The 19,547-nt window shown below is 47.8% G+C and overlaps 1 protein-coding gene across 7 annotated transcripts; it reads left to right on the top strand.

Annotated features, from left to right (window-relative positions):
* Positions 1-648: 648 nt before the first annotated feature.
* RBM23 (RNA binding motif protein 23) lies at positions 649-11,222 on the top strand. Of its 7 annotated transcripts, none has more exons than XM_029237970.1 (15): positions 654-3,671; positions 3,870-3,921; positions 4,570-4,645; positions 5,438-5,559; positions 6,063-6,110; positions 6,239-6,406; positions 6,612-6,665; positions 6,820-6,937; positions 7,034-7,186; positions 7,272-7,409; positions 7,940-8,005; positions 9,529-9,724; positions 9,812-9,916; positions 10,006-10,090; positions 10,176-11,221. In XM_029237970.1, exons 3-15 carry the CDS (start codon positions 4,580-4,582, stop codon positions 10,177-10,179), a joined length of 1,323 nt encoding a protein of 440 aa, XP_029093803.1. In that variant the 5' UTR covers positions 654-3,671; positions 3,870-3,921; positions 4,570-4,579; the 3' UTR covers positions 10,180-11,221. The 7 variants fall into 7 exon arrangements, 6 of the variants coding, with proteins under 6 accessions (XP_029093802.1, XP_029093803.1, XP_029093804.1 ...); XM_029237971.1 differs by having other exon boundaries at positions 657-828; XM_029237969.1 differs by lacking the exon at positions 3,870-3,921 and having other exon boundaries at positions 649-828.
* The last annotated feature ends 8,325 nt before the right edge of the window (positions 11,223-19,547 follow it).

Genomic DNA, 19,547 nt, shown 5'->3' with positions numbered 1-19,547 from the left:
TGCACCCAGAGTCACCTGAGAAACTGCCTCAAGTTTACCCTTGCGGTGGGAGGTGTGTGGGGCACTGATTTGAACTGAAGGTATATGAGCTGTAGGACCAGGCAGAATGCGGAAGAAGACAAATCTGTGACAGTCACATGAGATCCAGGCGCCGAGGAAACGAGGCAGCGGTTGGGAGGGTTGTATGACACAATGGGGATGGGCAGCCCAGCATCCCTCCCCACGGGAAGCAAATGCAGTTGCTCTCCAGAAAGCTGTCCCAGAGAAGCCTGACGTGAGCTCCTCGGCAAATCTGAGTGGGGACGGCCAAGGACGTCAATAGTCTCTTCCGCGGTGTTAGCCTAGTCTACATGAGAACCGGGAGCGAGTCGGAGGGTCCTTTTCTCCGGTGCTCTGCCCGGTTGCCCCGCCTTCCGCAAGTCATTTAACCAATGAGAGAGCGATAGGCGGCTACCTAAGCACGCTTCTGCTTTCCCTGAGTCTCGGAAAGATTAGCCAATCAATGGGAACTTGTTGGTTGCTAAGAGACCTTTGAGCTTGGCTCCACCCATGCTCAGATTTTAGCCAATGAAAATCTGTACTTTGGAGTGTTGCCGCGAAACCCGTGAGATTAATTCCGCCACCTGAATGTTTCGGCGCCTGCGCAGATTGGGAAAGGTGCTGGAAGACAGCGGAGTTGCCGCCATTTTGCGGGAAGAGGAGCAGCTCCAGTTGTAGTGGGGCTCTTACTGCTGAGTCTCTGGAAGGGAGCCGTGCTTCGCGTCCCCCGACACACCCAAAGGAACGAAGGGAACCGGGACCCCCCCACCCAGCGGGGACCCGGAACTGGTAAGAAACCCCGAAACCGGGTCCCCCCCCGAAACGTCACCTATGCGTGACGTTGCCGCACGGCGCCTCCCCCTGACGTCACAGGCAGAAAATGGCGTCAAGAGCAGAATTGGGCAAACTTTTAAAATTAAAAACATTTTTTGTTTACTTTGATCTGGAAGTGTTCGTTATCTAACTGTAGTCCATCGGCACCCTCGTGGCTACATCCTTTAGCGATGAAGATGCTGTTTCAAGGGTCCCAATGACTGATCTCTTTCCAGGTCCCCGCAGCCCTGACATTTAGGGTGTTCCACACTGTGGAGGGAGCATCGACCCACCACGGTCTGAGAGGACATGTGGGATCCGTTTTCAGCCCCTAGTGCCATCACTCAGAGATGAGGGAATTGAGGCTTCTTCCTCAATCTTCAGCCTCTCAAAGACTCATGTTCAGTATGTTGGCCACTGTGTGCACACATCCTGTGGCGGTAGAGGAGCATAATGGGGCCACATACGAGGGTTTAGAATCGGGACACTGGCCCTCGCAGAGATGCTGCCAGTCAGTAACTTGTAGGACCATTTTTTGAAGCGTGGCCTTGGCTGTTACACAACATGGGGAATGTTTTTATCTTTCTGATTGTTTTTTGTTCTTAATTAAGCTGTCCTCAGTTTGGAGATGTTTGTGCCCAGCTCAGTTACCGGACCCAGGAGATGGCGCTACCATCACCTCTGGGACTCCAGCGTTTGGTGAATTCTGCCTGATGGGGCTGACAGTGGTTCTTCACTCTCCTTTGCCCCCGCGGCAGTGGGGCCTAAGTGCTGGCTTGGGTCTTGTCTGTGCTATGACAAGGTCCACGTAGTGCCATGATTATGGGCCTCTAACGTAGTTTTTGAAGCAGGGTTGGAAGAAAGCACTATAATATTTTAATGTATGGGATTGAGTGGACTTTGATCCATAAGTTAGGACTCAAAGAGTTTGAAAACTCCCAACGTGAAAGCACATAGTGTTTGGGACATTCTGTTTTTAGGACATCTAGAAAGACTAAACCCAGCAAGATTGCAAGTTTCAAAGTGTGCTGGTGTTACATATGTCTGCTTAAATAGATTCATTCATTTGTTTCTGAAGTCTGAAAACTTTATTCCATAGGAAGGGGTTTATTTGTCAACTTACATGAAAGTTTTTTTTGGTGTTAAGTTATCCCTATGCTGTACTAGCACTCAACAAAGAGCAGTTCTTGAAGCATTTCATTTGGAGAGTTAAAGGCAGACTGTAAAAAAGAGAAGCGTTATGACACTTAGAAAATTTGTATAGATTTGGCAGCCAAAATGAATGAAAGGGGCTTCCCTGGTGGCGCAGTGGTTGAGAGTCCGCCTGCCAATGCAGGGGACACGGGTTCGTGTCCTGGTCCGAGAAGATCCCACATGCTGCGGAGCGGCTGGGCCCATGAGCCGTGGTCGCTGGGCCTGCATGTCTGGAGCCTGTGCTCCGCAACGGGAGAGGTCGCAGCAGTGAGAGGCCCACGTAGCACAAAAAACAAAAAAAAAAAAAAAAAAGAATGAAAGGAACAGAGCTTGTAGATCAAAAACTTACTTTTAGAACCATTTTTTCCCACAGTAGCATATGTTAAGATATATGCTGGCATATACTAAAATCAGATAGCATATATTAAAGTCAGCCTGGTTTCTAATATTTTGTAGCATATACTGTTACACGCTGAGTATCTGTAAGCCACACAATAGGTGTGACTAATGGGACTGATTCTTTTGATATACCTATCAGAACATTAATTCTTCAGGTCAGTATATATTTAAAAGTAGACATCTTGGTAAGCTGTGTACTTTTCTTTTTTAAATTTCCTTTAGGGTTTAAGTTATAAACCACATGAGAGAGCAGTAACCTGTTAGAATATTAGACTTAAGAGTCGGAAGATTTATGATCAAGGGTCAGCTCCTCCATTTGAGCTTTGTGACTTTGGGCAGTTCACAGAACCTCAGTTTTTTCATCTGTGCATTTTTAAAATCTTTCTTCCGTCCTTCTTTCCTTCCTCCCTCCCCCCACTTCCTTTCTGCTGTGCTGGGTCTTAGTTCAGGCACGTGGGATCTTTAGTTGCGGCATATGGGCTTTTTACTTGCAGCATGCATGTGGGATCTAGTTCCCTGACCAGGGATTGAACCTGGGCCCCCTGCATTGGGAGCACGGAGTCTTACCCGCTGGACCACCAGGGAAGTCCCTCATCTGTGCATTAGATCCAGTATTTGCTTGTAGCATATGTTACCATTGATTGTTAAATAAATGTAAGGTGTTAGTATAAGAGATTGAGTTCACTGGTTTTTAGACACACCTATTTTATTTTGGTTTGGTTTCCATTTTAAGCCTTAAATTTGGCTCCAAGTAAGTTTTATTGGCTGGCTCTTTCCAAGAATCTTATCTCTGTAACATGTTTAGCATAGTGCCTAGCAATATTAGGTACTATAAATGATAGATATTGATATAATGATTACTTTTATTAAATCATCAAAATAGGCTATGGACTCTGAGGGCAACCAAGACAGCATGATTGGATGATGCGTTAGCTGCTTTAAAGAGGACAAAGCTCTTGAGGATGTGGAAAGTCTAATTATGATTAACCTCCATGTATAGAAAGTATTTAGATTAGTTTTTTTTTCAGCTTTATTAAGATATAATTGATATAAAATATAACCGTACACATTAAAGTGTACAGTTTGATGTGTTTTGATATGAGTTAACACCCATGAAACCATCACCCCCCAAATTCCAAAATGCCCTTTTATAATCCTTTCATCCTAGCCCCTTCCCACCTATTCTTATCCCTAGGTAACCACTGGTCTGCTTTCTGTCACTACAGGTTAGTTTGCATTTTCTAGAATTTTATGTAAATGAAATCATACAGTATGTATGCTTTTTTTAACCTGTTTCCTTCCACTCAGCATAATTATTTTGAGATTCATTCATGTTACGTATATTGATAATTTCAGACCAGTAATTTCTGAATAATTTATCCTATTGATTTTGTTTGGTGTCGTCTGTTTTTTTTTATTTATAGACCTGTGGTGGACAGACTTGGGAAAGACCATTGCTAGATGTGAAAGCTTGGGGTAGGCGAGAAGTCCTACTGTACCTTCCTAGACAGAAAGGCTTCAAAGTGGGACTGGTTAAGCCTGTCTTAATCATGGTCTTTCTGAGTTACCCAAACTCTGGTCGGTATTGTACAGAAAATGCTTAATGATGAATCCCCTCATTATTTGTGTTGGGCGGTGGTGTGGGGAAAAGCTTAGGACTAATCTGCATTATTCTGGTATTGCTTTCTCTTGCTCCTAATTTTTAGTCATGCATTCTTACCTTTATATTGGAAATATGTGCCAATTTAAGTTTAAACCAATTATTTATTCAGAATTTTGAACAGTAGAATGGAGGCCAAGTGTCTGTTGTAAAATAAATAGTAATTTTGAGTACCAACATTTTCTTTTCACAGGACAGGGTCTATATTGTATTTTGTCTCTACCTAGATATTCAGTTTTCTTCTAGACCCCTGACCTTTTCTAAGCCACAAAGCAGAACTAGTTCAGATCTGTAAGGTACAAAAATAAACATAGGGTAAATAACAGCGGGTAAGGTACCTTTGGAGTTCAAGAAACAGAACTGTATATCCTGAAGTCTTTCTTGGAGGGGGGAGGGAATGTGGGGTGCTGGAAGGGAAGGAAAAATATAAATGAGGTTCTTATGTATTGATATCCTCTCCTCAGATCTGCTACAATGGCATCCGATGACTTTGATATAGTGATTGAGGCCATGTTGGAGGCTCCCTATAAAAAAGAGGAGGTAAGATTCCCCATCTCACTCTTGGAATTGGGCTGGTAAGGAAAAGCACTTGTGGATCATCAGTTTCAACGTTTTGTGAATCTTCTTTCCCTGTTTGTTTATTATGTGCAGTGGCTTTCATAAAAGGCATAATCTTTTTTTTTTTTTTTTTTTTTTTTTGCGGTACGCGGGCCTCTCACTGTTGTGGCCTCTCCTGTTGTGGAGCACAGGCTCCGGACGCGCAGGCCCAGCGGCCACGGCTCATGGGCCCAGCCGTTCCGCAGCATGTGGGATCCTCCCGGACCAGGGCACGAACCCGTGTCCCCTGCATCGGCAGGCGGACTCTCAACCACTGTGCCACCAGGGAAGCTCAAGGCATAATCTTTTAGTAAGCTCTGCTGGAGGCCGATACTCAAGGGCCATGCTTACAGAAAGGGCCCCAAAAACTGGGGGTGGGGGGGACATGAAGTTGCGGTGGGAACCAGTGCTTTGCTCACAGCTCTCAGTGACACAGTAGGAGGTCAGTGTATCTCAGACATAACTCTCATTTCTCACTCTCCAGGGAAATGGATGTTAGTGGAACAGATGTTGGGGTAGCTAAAGGTTTGACTTCAAAATCTGATCTTTTTGGGTCGTTTCCTTCCTTCTTCTCTTATTCTTTTTGTTAGGAGATCCAGGTGCTTAGAAACTGTTTAGATGATTGAGAGCTTCGATTTCATGAGCTTTCTTCCTTGTCCACTTCTTTCTTTGCCCAATGGAATCTGTGTGTCTGCCACCTGGTACCTTGTGTCATTTTCCTGGCGAACCCCTCAGGATGAGCAGCAAACTAACGAGGTTGAAAAGGAGAGCCCTAGTAACACCACCAACAGCACCAGCTGTACCGGCAGCAGTGGCAGTGGCACCAGTGGGAGCAGCGCCAGTTGGGAGGCAGGCAGGTGAGTGTGGCCTGAGGAAAATGGGTTGGCAGCTTGAGGAAGGGAAGCAACTGTGTCCGTTATAGAAACAGCCAGAACAGGGAGGTGGTTGCTGGTAAGACTTCTGACTTTTAGTAGTGGCTCCACTGGGTCATGGGAATGATGGTGACCTGGGTTAATGATCTTCTAGACTTCGCTTGCCAGTGTAGATTTGTGGATAGACTTGTGGATCAGTCCTAGCGTCGATGTAGTATTTCACTTGAGTAAAATAGCAAGAGGATCTCTGATTTGGAAACATGAGCTTTTGCTTGGTTTTGTGGGGAAAAATGGCCATTTCAGATGCCTGACAGCATTCAGGGCTCTGTGTAAACTGATGTCATGCCATTGCTGTGAACTTCTGCCATATTGTCTTCTAGGCTTTGGTCTTTCACTGCTTTCTGTTTCACCCTTGCTTTAGTGTCATTTCTTATCCTTGGGAGAGGTGATGAAACCTCAGTAGTAAGAGTTTATGCTCTCTTTCACAGGAAGAAGAGGAGTCGGAGCCATAGTAAAAGCAGGGATAGAAAATGCAGGTCAGTCATTCTGGGGCCGCTTGGGTTTTGAGAATTATAAATGGAAAGATACCAGGGAAAGCTATACATTAAAGACCAGAAAGGTTGGATTGTTCTTTAAGGAGCTTAATAGTCATTGCCGTCCACAGTCGTAGTCGAGACCGTCATAGGCGGAGAAGCAGTCGGAGCCGGAGTCGAGATCGGCAGCGTCGTCACCGCAGCCGTAGCTGGGAACGTCGACATGGTAGTGAGTCACGAAGTCGAGACCGACGTCGTGAGGATCGTGTGCGCTACAGGAGTCCACCACTTGCCACTGGGTATCACCTTTTGCTTATAAGGTCACCTTTGTATCGTGTTTTGGGGTAGGCAGGAGACCCAGTTACTGGAGGGGTGATACTCAGAATTGTCATGTGCAATGAGGTGCTGTAATCTGGTTTTCTCATGGTGGAAGACCCAGCACTGGGCCAGTGTGGATAAAGGTGGGTGACACGGTTTTCAGTTTGGTTGTTCTCTGTTCCCTAGGCGTAGGTATGGACACAGTAAGAGTCCTCATTTCCGGGAGAAGAGCCCAGTCAGGTGAGTTGACAATGAGCACTCTTTTAGGGATTGTGAGTTATGAATAAAAAGCGGTTTGAGCCAAACCACAGGAATGTGTAGTACTTGAGGGTAGCTGAAGAATGATGACCAAGTACTGGGAGGGAGGGTCTCGACGATTTTGCTCACTCTTTAGGGAGCCAGTTGATAATCTGAGTCCTGAGGAGCGGGATGCCCGCACGGTGTTCTGTATGCAGTTAGCTGCCCGCATTCGGCCTCGAGACCTGGAGGACTTTTTCTCGGCTGTTGGCAAGGTAACCCTCTTCCCCCTCTTAGTTGTCCCTGAGAAGCCTGTCTTCTATCCATCCCCCTTTATGCCCAATTCAGGATTTCCTTTTTGTCCTGGATAGGTTCGAGATGTACGTATCATCTCAGATCGGAACTCACGTCGTTCTAAGGGCATTGCCTATGTGGAATTCTGTGAGATCCAGTCTGTGCCACTTGCCATTGGGCTGACCGGACAGCGGCTGCTGGGAGTGCCTATCATTGTACAGGCCTCACAGGTGAGCAGCCTGAGAAATGGACATAAGAAGATGGAGATAATGGTGGTAGGTGTGGGGCATGACCCATCATTTCCTTCTTCCACAGGCTGAGAAAAACCGACTGGCAGCCATGGCCAACAACCTGCAGAAGGGCAGTGGTGGACCAATGCGCCTCTATGTGGGCTCCCTGCACTTCAATATCACTGAGGACATGCTCCGGGGCATCTTTGAGCCCTTTGGCAAAGTGAGTAGAAAGTGAGGGAAACCTCTGAAGGGAATCGGAAAAAGTGGGGAGGGCGAGTGTACCTTCTCGTTCTGTCTGACCATGATTAACCCATTGCGTGTTTAACAATGGCCATGTGGGTCCATGCTGGAGGAGTTGGGCTCCATCTCTGTATTCATACTGCTCAGGAGACAAATTAGGCACCATGAAATCAAATAATGGGGTCCATATGAAGTAAGATGAGTCAGAAAAAGTGTTTGGGAAAGAGATGGGCTTTATCTCATTTTTAAAATGATTTGGAGAGCTGTAATGGGTTGGTTAGAAAGTTAGAGGTATTTAGAACAATCTGGGTAGGGGACTTCCCTGGCGGTCCAGTGGTTAAGGCTCCGTGCTTCCACTTCAGGGGGGCGCAGGTTCGATCCCTGGTTGGGAAACTAAGATCCCACGTGCCACATGCTGCGCATGGCCAAAAAAATAGAACAGTTTGGGTAGGAAAGATCAAAGGTGTGGCTTAGCCAAAAGATTATTGATTATTTTTCTCTATTCTGCAGATTGATAATATTGTCCTGATGAAGGACTCAGATACAGGCCGCTCTAAAGGTTATGGTTTTATTACGGTGAGTCTCTAGTCTTCAACTTTTTAATTTTAGTTTAGGTTTGTCCACTTGTCTGATTTTGCAGCTTAGCTTCATGCTCCTCCCATAGGAACTGTCTAAATGGCCCATAAACCCTGGTGCCTGAAGCTTGGACTAGCCTTCTGTCCCTTGAGATGAGTGCATTGCTTGAGATCATGGCTTTGCTCCTACACTCTGTCAGTGGCACTGGTATGGGGTGTCCAGGAGGTCAACCAGCTTCCCTGGTGCTACAGCTTGCTCTCTGGGTAATAGTAACGATTCCAGGCTGCAGCTAAGAGGTTGGGGGCATGAGGGAGGTTAGGTACGGGCCTTTATAGATGTGCTTTATAGAATTGGTATATTTTCATGATGGGATGGGAATAAGAAGGTATATACTTCTCTCTGGTCCTACCCAGTTTGAAGCAGTTTCCCCATTGAGAAATATATTTATATTTAAATACCACTATAGGGAAAACAGTAAGGCCACCTAATAGTGGGCAAGTCTCACCTTTTCCTGACACTCCAACAAAATTGTTTCCAATTCCCATAACTGGTTCTTCCAGCCCCATGTGACTCCAGGCTAGGACTGGCTGCCAGCCACAAAGTCTAATAGAAGCTGATATTTTCTGGGCTCAATCTAGGCAGCATACACCCCCCCCAGTTGCCTGCAGGGCAGAGGGGAGGTAGGTTGTGTTCTACCGTGGGAATTGCTCATCTCAGAAGTATCTGGTAAAAGCAAGCCACCTATACCACCTGCCTAGGAACTGTCAGTACCACATGCCAGGCCCTAGGACAGGTAATACCAGAGTAAATAAAGCCAGCTGTGGTGTTCATGGTGGCAATTACCTTTTCTAGCTCCCTGTGTGACTCAGATGCAGAAAGACTTCTGTGGGGTCTTTTTGCCCTTGTGTTGCTGCCTTTTAGGTCAACACCCTTGACACATAAACAGCAGACTGGGAATCCTCTTTATGCCAGGCTGCTGCTAGTGCTGCTGCTGGAAGGGACGAGAGAGTAGAGGCCTTCTGGCCAGTGGGCCAGAGTCAGCCGCACTGGGGCGGGGTGGGAGTGGGGGTGCAGTCTCGCTCTCAGTACCAGGGTGTGCACCTTCCTGAGCCTGGGCTCTGGAGTTCCACGTTCCTTGTTCTTGACTAAGGACTGAAACTTACTAGTCCTGAGGGCTGAAATTAAAGCTCAGGAGCCTTGGATCTCAGCCTGTCTTACTTCCATTTGATATGCCCATTTGTGAAACGGCCTATCAGGCTGGGCTCCCTACAAATGATGCACTGTTAGGTTCTCAGTGGAGCTGGAGATTGAAAAGCGATTGCCCTTGAGTCAGCTGGAAAAGGTCTTTTTTAGAGAACCATTTGCGGGCATGGGGATCTTAGGTCACATTCCCTGGGAAAGAAAAGTTTGAGCCACAGTGAGCATGCAATTTTCACGGGACAGTAGGACGAGAGAGTATTAGTGGGGCTTTGAGAGCATGTCTGTGGCCAGGAGGTACCTGATATGACCCGGGTTTCTTGTAGTTCTCTGACTCTGAGTGTGCCCGCCGGGCCCTGGAACAGTTGAATGGCTTTGAGCTTGCTGGTCGGCCTATGAGGGTTGGCCATGTGACGGAGCGACTGGATGGTGGCACAGACATCACTTTTCCTGATGGAGACCAGGATCTGGACCTGGGATCAGCGTGTGGACGTTTGCAGCTCATGGCCAAATTGGCAGAAGGTAGGGCTTCTCTGCAGAGTGAAGAACATGGCGTTGAATTTTACATCAAGGGTTAGGACTTAACCCCACCTCGTCTTTTCCTCTGAGGCTCTGGAATCCAGCTGCCGACCACCGCTGCTGCCGCCCAAGCTGCTGCCTTGCAACTGAATGGAGCAGTTCCTTTGGGGGCCCTGAACCCAGCGGCTTTGACTGGTAGGCTTGGACTTGGGAAAGGGAGAGAAGGGTCGGGCCTGGAAGGCAGGAATGCTCTGTGCTAACTCCCTTGTCTCTCTTTGTTCCAGCTCTGAGTCCGGCCCTGAACCTCGCCTCCCAGGCAATCGCCTCCCAGTGCTTCCAGCTTTCCAGCCTCTTTACCCGCCAAACCATGTGAGTCTCAAGGCCCAGCTCATTTCAGTGTTCACAGTTACTTTCTTTCCTCCGGCTTCCCGTTTACATCTTCTCCATGCCACAGGTAATTAGTGGTGCAGTCCACTGCCTACCTGTGCCTCTGGGTCCTGCCACTCCCTTCTCCACGTCTACCCTTCCATGGCCCCTTCTCTCCATTCTGTGGACCAAACCATCCTGAGGGTGTGAACATTGACGGTGGGGGAACTGGGACCCCCTAGGACACCAAGAAGAGCTCCTGCCCACCGCAGCCGCAGTGGGAATGGACTCTGGTGAGCAAAGCTGCCAGTTGAAGAGAACAGAATCTGCACTTGAATTGAACATCTGTTTCTCTGTATTTATCATCTCCTGGGATGACCTTCCTTGCCCTTTACAACCACCTCTTACTGATTCCTTGATTCCTCCCCCATTGGGAAGGCCATAGGGCATTAACTGAAGGAACTAACCGCTCTTTGCCTGCCTGTACCTTTACCGTACAGTCTGTCACGGAAAACCTTTAAGACCTCTGGTCTGTGAGGACTTTGGGGTTTGAGGGAGTGAACCTTGAAAGTGCTGGCTTGCTGCTACAAGGGCCCTGGAAGATAGCACAGACATGTGTGTTGGGAAGCCTGCCTTAAACCTTAGCTTGGGGCCAGAACTGCTACTGTGGGCTCAACATCTTGCTGGGAGGTGTGGGAATGATCTCTCCTGCCAGCCATTTTGGATGTCTTAGGGGCATTCGGGAGTTCAGTGAAAGGTGGGGTACCTTTCTGGTATCTTCCATCTTCCTTTGTGTAGTTGTCCTTCCTTTGGCCCAGGGTGGGAGGATGGAGGGGAGGCTGCTTCTCTCCACCACTTCCATGTGCCTCTGGAGACTGTGGGCTCAAGCCCAGCTGGGCACACGTGAGTCCTTCTCACTGTATTTTATACCCTTGTGTCTGTGTACATAAATATAAATATATATATATATAAACTTTGTACAAAAGGCAGGTCCCACGGTTGTGGCGGCGGCTGCCCATGTGTGGTCTCGGTCCAGTGGTGTGTCTGTCTGACGTTAACTTCTCCTGAGCCAAAACCACGAACGGTTCTAGGGATATAAAACATTTGTAATGCTATTAAGTTTTCTTTCCTTTATTTTAATTTTTTAAATATCTGATCTTTAGAAAGAAAAACAGACAAAAGGCACACATGCCATCTGTATTTGCTTTATACTCCCGTGGTCTTTATGCCCTGTGGTCTCCTTCTGTCTTTATCTTGATTATCTCCAAACCTCCCTGCCTAGTGGACAGACCTCCAGGCTCCCTCTCTCTGCCTGGGGACAGATCTTGTCTTTCCACCAGATGGCAGTATGACAGTAGCACATTCTGCACCTTGCTCTAAGGGTGTTTCGTGATCCTGAGGAGCTTAAGTACCAGAGAAGCCTTCTAAGCTCACCATTCTTACTTTGTTGAGCTCTGTACCCACCTTTGGACCTTTTTGTAGTAGACATCCAGTCCAATATCCAAAGGGGTTTGGGCATTATACATCAGGGCTCCCCAGGCCTTAAGTCTGTCATTGTTTGCCCTTTCAGTCCCCCCAACTCTTCTTTCCAATGGCTTTGATAACACAGGCCTGAGTCCGATTGATGAATTTCCAGGGAGCTGAGTATTCCACACATGGCCCTTCCAAAGGTGAGGGCACACCTTCCTCTGCCTGCTTTGTAAGGCTTAGAACAAGGGGCTAGTCCAGAGCCTGGCTCACCAACTAGGGACCAACCAAAAGGAGAAGGTCTGAAGTTCAGGGACAGGGCTCTGTGAGCTTCCTCCATTCTTTACTGGTCTCTGTGCAACAGAATGTTGAGAGTTTATTGTCATGCTAAAAATTTGGATAATTGCTGCTAGGTTTTAACTTGTCAGTTAAGGCTTCTAAGCAGAATGATGGTTTTTAGTGGTTAGCTTATGACGTTGCTCTTTACACTGCAGTGTTAAGTACCTGAAACCTACTTGTGGCATAAAAGGCCACTGGGACTCTGGAGGGACTTCCAGGCTGCTGCAGTCTCACCCACTGTCACCCCTACCCCTTACCTGTACTAATTTGCTCTCTGGACCTGGGAGAAGGGAAGGAGGCCACGTTATTTTCAGGTAGGAGCAGCTGGCTAAGGCCCAGTCCCTTGCAGTTATTGATGCGGCTGCTAAGGCAACCTGACCTCAGTGCAGACCATTTTTATGCATCCTCCTGAGGCTATGGGCCAGGCCTCCTCATGGCAGTCTTGAACATCTTCAAACTGTAGGTACCCCCAGGCCTTGCTTCCTGCCCTCAGGTGGGCCCCCACCACTGCTCAGTTTCCTTATACTCCCATCCCTAGCTGCTTTGGCCTTCCTGCATTTTGGGTCCTTCCACCTCAGTTCTTCCTTGCTCCTTGTTCTTAGAGCCTTGCGTAGCTTTTTGCTGGGAGAGAGACAAGGGTGGAAGTAAGGGAATGTCAAAGACAACTTCTGTTCTAGTCTTAACCTACATAAGGTGACAACGTCTAGTGGGTAACAGCCAGTGTCACTGCGTGTGACTCAGTGCCTTCTTATTCATCCTTCCGTAGAGGGTGGTTGGAGTGGAGAGAAGGGGCAGTGAACAGCCTCTGGGCCCAGCCTAATGTAAAGGAGCCTCCCTCAACCTCCTGCCTGAGCATGGTGCCTAAGGTGGGAGTAGAGATGAGACTGTTGCCCAGGTCTGTTCCCAGCGCAGTTAGAATTTCCCCACGAGTCCTCAATTCTAAATGGGATTCTTCACTTGACTTTCGGCTTATAGCCTCCACTTCTCTCTTTTCTAAGGCAGTGGCATTCCTCCCTGTTCTTTAAACTGCTGTGTTCTTTACATTGGGATTCACCCTACTTCTTTCTTAGGCTCTGTGGGCTACCAGTGGAAGCAGGGCTGTGACCTATGAACCTTTAGTCTTGGTGCTTATAAGGAAGGGAAATGAGCTAAAAACTTGGAGGTATTCTGTCACAGCCCCTGTTTTCTATTAAAGAGTCTGGTGCGAATCAGGAAGTATTACTTGGACAGGGATTTCCCTGGTGGTCCAGTGGGTAAGACTCCACGCTCCCAATGCTGGGGGGCCCAGGTTTGATCCCTGGTCAGGGAACTAGATCCTGCATGCATGCCGCAACCAAGAAGCTTGCATGCTGCAACTGGAAAAAAAAAAGTGGGGGGGAGTATTACTTGGACAGTGCGAAGAGGCTATCCTGGCACCAAAAAGTGGAATGGTTAACAATTAATGAGAATTTACATTTATGCAGGATTTGGTGTGGGTTAGGCATTGTTCTAATCATTTTATATGTATTGAATTGTTTAATCCTCACAACGACCCCTCTGAAGTAGATTCTTCTATTATCTTTACTTTGTTAATGAGGAAACTGATACCCCAAAGGTTAACTAACTTGTCCCCCGATTATGCAGTTAGCAAGTTTGGGATTTCAGTCCAGTCTAGCTTCAGATCCCTTGATCTTAATCTTAACCTGTCTCAGCATCACTGTGGAAGCCAAAGCCTTGGAGTCATGGGGAAGTGTCACTTTTTCTGTCTCTTTACTTATAGTTCTCATTATATCCTGAATTCTTCCACTTCCATGTCTGCTGTCTTGTTCTCTTTTCCTGCCCCTCTCTACTGGTCAAAATCCTGTCCTTTAAGACTGATGATTTCCTAGTTGAAGTTGATTTTCCTTTTCAGTATTCTTGGTCCTATGTAGGTCTTATTCTGACTTTATTTACAGTTCTTTGTAAACTCTGTTACTAGATGGTTATAGCTTGATGAAGCCAGTCATAGATGTGTCTTTTTCATTACTGGTTTTTTTTTTTGCTGTACGCGGGCCTCTCACTGTTGTGGCCTCTCCCATTGCGGAGCACAGGCTCCGGACGCGCAGGCTCAGCGGCCATGGCTCACGGGCCTAGCCGCTCCGTGGCATGTGGGATCCTCCCGGACCGGGGCACGAACCCGCATCCCCTGCATCGGCAGGCGGACTCTCAACCCTGCGCCACCAGGGAAGCCCATTCATTACTGTTTTGTTTGCACATATTTCATATCTGTTGAGTTGAATTAATTCCCCTCAGTTCAAGTCAGAGCCAGGCTTTCCAGAGGCTGTCCCTTCTAGCCTGCTTTTCCTAGCAGTCTCGTCCATTTCTTCCTCACCGCTCGAAGAGAGGAGGCAGCTTTACTCTTTTTGGTGTTACCATGGTAGCCTGTGAAGCTTTCTAAAGTGCTCCTTGCCACCAGGAGAGACTGATGTTTCCATGACAACCAGGTGAAGTCAGTAGTCATGAGCTGAATGCAGGAAAGGAGTTCTGATCTGAAGCTGTGTGTCTGAATCTTCTGACTTCAGATATTCCCCCCCTTCCCTCCCAACTTTTGCACTCTATATCCAGAACTGATTGCTCGCAAAGTGTATTCTTTTTTTTTTTTTTTTTTGGCTGCATTGTGTCTTTGTTGCGGTGTGAAGGCTTCTCATTGCAGTGGCTTCTTGTTGCGGAGCACGGGCTCTAGGCGCACGGGCCTTTGCAGTTGCAGCACGCAGGCTCAGTAGTTGTGGCGCGCGGGCTCAGTAGTTGTGGCTCGCAGGCTCTAGAGTGCAGGCTGAGTAGTTGTGGTGCATGGGCTTAGTTGCTTCACAGTATGTGGGATCTTCCCGGACGAGGCCTCGAACCCGTGTCTCCTGCATTGGCAGGCGGATTCTTAACCACTGTGCTGCCAGGGAAGTCCCTCAAAGTGTGTTCTTGGTTGAGAGAGCTCTGTGTGAGGTGAAGCAGACCAGTCAACTTAGATCGTATGGGAAAATGGAGGCAAGGAAAGAGATGATCAAAGATCACTTTTAAAAGTTGGATGAGTTCTCTTGGCTCTCCGAGACCATCTGCTCTCAGGAGCCCTTAAGGAGTTGGGTGGAGTTACTGGAGACCCATTAAGCAGTTATTTTTGAGGGCAGTGGGTGGATGAGGTGCCTGAAGATTGGAAAAGAGCCAGTCGGTGCTGGATTGCAAGAGGGAAACAATGACCTTGGAAATCAGAGACTTGTCAGACTCTTGCCAATATTCCAGAAAGGATGGGAACTTGAGTCAGCTTTCAAGCATCCTGAAGCCTACCTGTTTAAAATGAATGGTGCTGAGAATTAGCCTCCTTCTCCCACTTCCTGGGCCCAACCAGGGGACCTCTACCCTGTAGCAGAAAGATCATACTCTAGAACAACACCAAGTGGTTCCGATCTCTCTTCTGCCACAAACCAGCTGAGTAAGCTTAGGTGTTACTTCTCTAACGCAGACTCCTCCCTTTTAGAAAGGAGGTGATAACAGTAGTACCTGTCTTGGGGATGTTGTGAGGATTCAATGAAATGATAACCTGTAGAGGCCTTAGAACTTGATAGCTTCCCATTCCTCTGGATGCCTACATACTTGACTTTCTACCTGACCTAATTCTCCTCCCCAACTTTGAGAATGCTCGAGATTTACAGGGGCGGAACTGATGGTGGGGCAATGGTGAAAATAAACCTTCATTGTTCCTGGGCTAAAGTCCCAGGCTTACAAGGTCCTAGGTCACACACAGTCAGGCTACCTTTCAGGAAAACAAATCCCACTGGTCAAATCTCTTTATACTTGAAACTCTATAATCAGGTTACAACCAGATGGCTTTGGAAAATCAAGGTGGGCCCCTCAAGTACCTTCAGGATACCTAGTGCCCTTTGCTTGGTCTGGCTAGGGAAAATCCCAGAGCAGTCTCTGTTATAGTCCTTTGCAAGCATCCCCCCTAATCTCCCCCAAGCATTCCTATAGCACCTGTCTTTGTGGTCTCCAGAGCCTAGCCCTACCTACTCTGGCAGTTTCCTTTCAGAATAGTGTTTTAACTCAGCACAGGTCCTCTGCCTAAAGTTGTAATTTGAACAGAAAAATGGGAAACTGTAGTATAATACCATCCTTAGGCTTTAGTTGCCAATCTTCCCCCCAAAACTACCCAAACAAGAAATCCGATAATGGGTTACCTATGAGTCTTGCGGGAGGCTGTTGGACTTTGTGGACCACAACTTAAATTTGTATTTCCAGAGTGGTGCCATGCTTTGAGAGATTAGCATGTTGCATGGTTGCCTGAATAAGGGACCAGACACAGGTTGCAAAAAAACATTGCTTCTAGGGCTTCCCTGGTGGCTCAGTGGTTGAGAGTCCGCCTGCCGATGCAGGGGACACGGGTTCGTGCCCCGGTCCGGGAAGATCCCACATGCCGCAGAGTGGCTAGGCCCGTGAGCCATGGCTACTGAGCCTGCGCGTCTGGAGCCTGTGCTCCGCAAACGGGAGAGGCCACAACAGTGAGAGGCCCGCATACCGCAAACAAAAACAAAAACAGGGCTTCCCTGGTGGCACAGTTGTTGAGAGTCCGCCTGCTGATGCAGGGGACACGGGTTCGTGCCCCGGTCCGGGAAGATCCCACATGCCGTGGAGTGGCTGGGCCCGTGAGCCACGGCCGCTGAGCCTGCGCGTCCGGAGCCTGTGCTCCGCAACGGGAGAGGCCACAACAGTGAGAGGCCCACATGCTGCAAAAAAACACACACACAAAAAAAACAAAAACAAAAGAAAAACATTGCTTCTAAATCAACTATACTCCAATAAAAATTTTTTTAAAAAGAAAAATAATTTTTGTAAAAAGCATTACTTCCCACTGCTCATTTGTATAATCATGAAGATATTTGCATTTTTATCTAGTCCTCATGATTATCCTACAAGATAGGTATTATTATTCTCATTTTATTTATTTATCTATTTACTGGCCACGCCTTATGACAGGCAGGATCTTAGTTCCCACCGGAAGCGCAGAGTCCTAACCACTGGGCCGCCAGGGAAGCCCTTATTCTCCTTTTATAATTGGGAAGAGCTGAGGTTCAGAAAGACAAGAGAGGTTAAGAGTGACTTTCTCCATAGACTTCCAACCAGAAAATAGTGAGCCTGAGTGCCAGGTAAAAGGCTTGCACAGCCCCATTGAATTTATATTCATGCCTTGAGTTTACAAGGCCACCAAGCTCTAGAGTCATGGCATCAAGACTCAAATTCCTTGAGTATTTCCATCAGAGAGCCACCAGGTGATAAAGGACTAAGAAGCAGAATGCTCTTGTCTGGTTTTGGGACCCTTTGACATCCTCCCAAATTTTGCTTCTTTCTGTACAGAGAAGGTCTTTACCTCATCATGTGGCAGGCTGCCCACCATTTCTCCTGTACATTTGCTCATGTGGTTTTGCCGCAAGACATTTCTTTTCCTTCTTTCCCCCATCCATCTACAGCCTATTGTATAACCTTCAAGGCCCAGTTCCTAAAACATGTCTTCCAAATGTTCTGTCTCTTCCATTCAGACTCTTAGAGCACGTGATATAGCTTGCAGTTAGATAGTCAGAACGTGGCATAGTTTGCTGCTGTTTTGGCCATGGTAGTGTTGCCTCCAACTTGCCCTGTCTCTCCAGCTCAATTGTAAGCTGCTTGAGGGCAGGGATAGTGCCTTATCTGTATTTGTTTTCTCTGTAGGGCCCAGCACAGTGACTGGCATATGGCAGTACTTGAGCAGAGCAACAAACATTTGTAGATGAAGGATTAAAACATCCAGGAAGATTTTACTTAGACTGATGTGGATTGGAACAATTAGATTAATAAAAAGATGTATGTATGGGTGGACTTTCTGGGAGTGAGGATTTAATGCAGAAGACTTGCGGAGTGTCCTTCCATGACTCTGGCAGTCCTTCAGAAGAGGAGAGCCCCTGTTCCAGTCTCTAAAGAGGGTTAGATGCAGCAGGGCAGAAAGGCCCAGTTGTAAGCGGAGGCCCAGAGCAGAGGGATAACTTACTTCTAAGACAGGACTGGCCTCACTTCTGGCCTCTCAGGGAGAGAACACCCAGTCTATGCTCTTGGCCAATGAGGAGGCCTTGTGGGCCAGGAGGCATGGGGTTAGTAGAAGTTGGGCAGGGACTGGGCTGATAAGGGAGCACAGACCCCAAGTCGAAATTGCAGTGGTTAAGAGGAGAACGGGGCTTCCCTGGTGACTCAGTGGTTAAGAATCCACCTGCCAATCTGCCTGCTCGAACCCAGGTTCAAGCCCTGGTCCGGGAAGATCCCACATGCCCGGAGCAACTAAGCCCGTGCACCACAACTACTGAGCCTGCGCTCTGGAGCCCGCATGCCACAACTACTGAAGCCTGCGCACCTAGAGCCCGTGCTCTGCAACAGGAGAGGCCACCGCAATGAAAAGCCTGCACACCGCAACAAAGAGTAGCCCCTGCTCTCTGCAACTAGAGAAAGCCGCGCGCAGCAACAAAGACCCAACAGAGCCAAAAATAATAAATAAATAAATTTATTTAAAAAAAAAGAGAGAGACGCATGAGGGCAGAGAGGATCTTACCTGGCACAGGCAGCTCAGCATCGGGCCCCTTTGCTGGTCTCATGCCAGCGCAGATCAGCAGCCTGGGCTTACTTTGCCTTGATCAGAGGGAGGGAGAAGAGTGGCTAGGATCTCAGAGAAGACCCCACCTCTCCCAAGTCTAGCAGGAGCGGGGCTTCAGCTTCTGTCTGTTCTGAGCTCTTTCCTGTAGGCGTCTGGAGGGAACACACAGATGGGTCGGGCTGATGGAACTGGCTGAGTTGGGGGGAGGGAAGCTTGTGGCGTGTGTGGCTCCCCTCATGGGGGAGGTCCTGCCGTCATCATCTTTAGACTTCTGCCACATGAAAGGCACTGGGCCTTCTGGTTCCTCATTCTCCCCTCCTGCCACATTTGACCAGTGGTGGTACTCTTCCTCTAGAAAACCCTTCTCCCTGGGCAGTAGTCACTACCAGCTCAACCCTAGTTCCTCCACCACTTCTTTGGCAGCTGCATCCCCACCTTCTTTATCTTCCTGTCCCCAGGATTCTCTCTTTGGTCCCTCTTCTTTCTCTGGAACACCAAAGCTTTGTTTTGTTTTAAATGATTTAGCTTAGGGACTTCCCTGGTGGCACAGCGGTTAAGAATCCACCTGCCAGTGCAGGGGACATGGGTTCGATCCCTGGTCTGGAAAGATCCCACATGCTGCGGAGCAACAACCCATGCGCCACAACTACTGAGGCTGTGAGCCACAACTACTGAGCCCTCGTGCCACAACTACTGAAGCCTGCATGCCTAGAGCCCGTGCTTTGCAACAAGAGAAGCCACCACAATGAGAAGCCTGCCCACTGCAACAAAGAGTAGCCCCCACTCTCCGCAACTAGAGAAAGCCTGCGAGCAGCGACAAAGACCCAATGCAGCCAAAAATAAGTAAATAAATTTATTTTAAAAAGTTATTTAGCCATAGTTAAAAACCCAAAAGGTAGAAAAAAGGCATGCAGTGAAAAGTAAACGTTCTACACTTGTCGTCCACCCACCCAGTTCCCCTTCTCAGCAGCAGTCAGTACCATCCCGGCTTGTGATTTGTTGGGTCACAGACCCCTTTGGAAAACTGATGAAATT

This window comes from Monodon monoceros, unplaced genomic scaffold (assembly GCF_005190385.1).
Source record: "Monodon monoceros isolate NGI ecotype Baffin Bay Population unplaced genomic scaffold, NGI_Narwhal_1 Super_Scaffold_21, whole genome shotgun sequence".
Lineage (NCBI taxonomy): Eukaryota > Metazoa > Chordata > Mammalia > Artiodactyla > Monodontidae > Monodon > Monodon monoceros.
The sequence above is the reverse complement of the archived record's forward strand: the minus strand, read 5'-3'. Positions and strand labels throughout refer to the sequence as shown.

Bases quoted from the DNA above. Each gene is read 5' to 3' on its own strand.
- RBM23 (XM_029237968.1), top strand. From the start codon at position 5,321: ATGATTGAGAGCTTCGATTTCATGAGCTTTCTTCCTTGTCCACTTCTT. The intron at 6,666-6,819 runs GTGAGTTGACAA...CTCACTCTTTAG, and splicing joins CGGGAGAAGAGCCCAGTCAG to GGAGCCAGTTGATAATCTGA. The intron at 6,938-7,033 runs GTAACCCTCTTC...TGTCCTGGATAG, and splicing joins TTTTCTCGGCTGTTGGCAAG to GTTCGAGATGTACGTATCAT.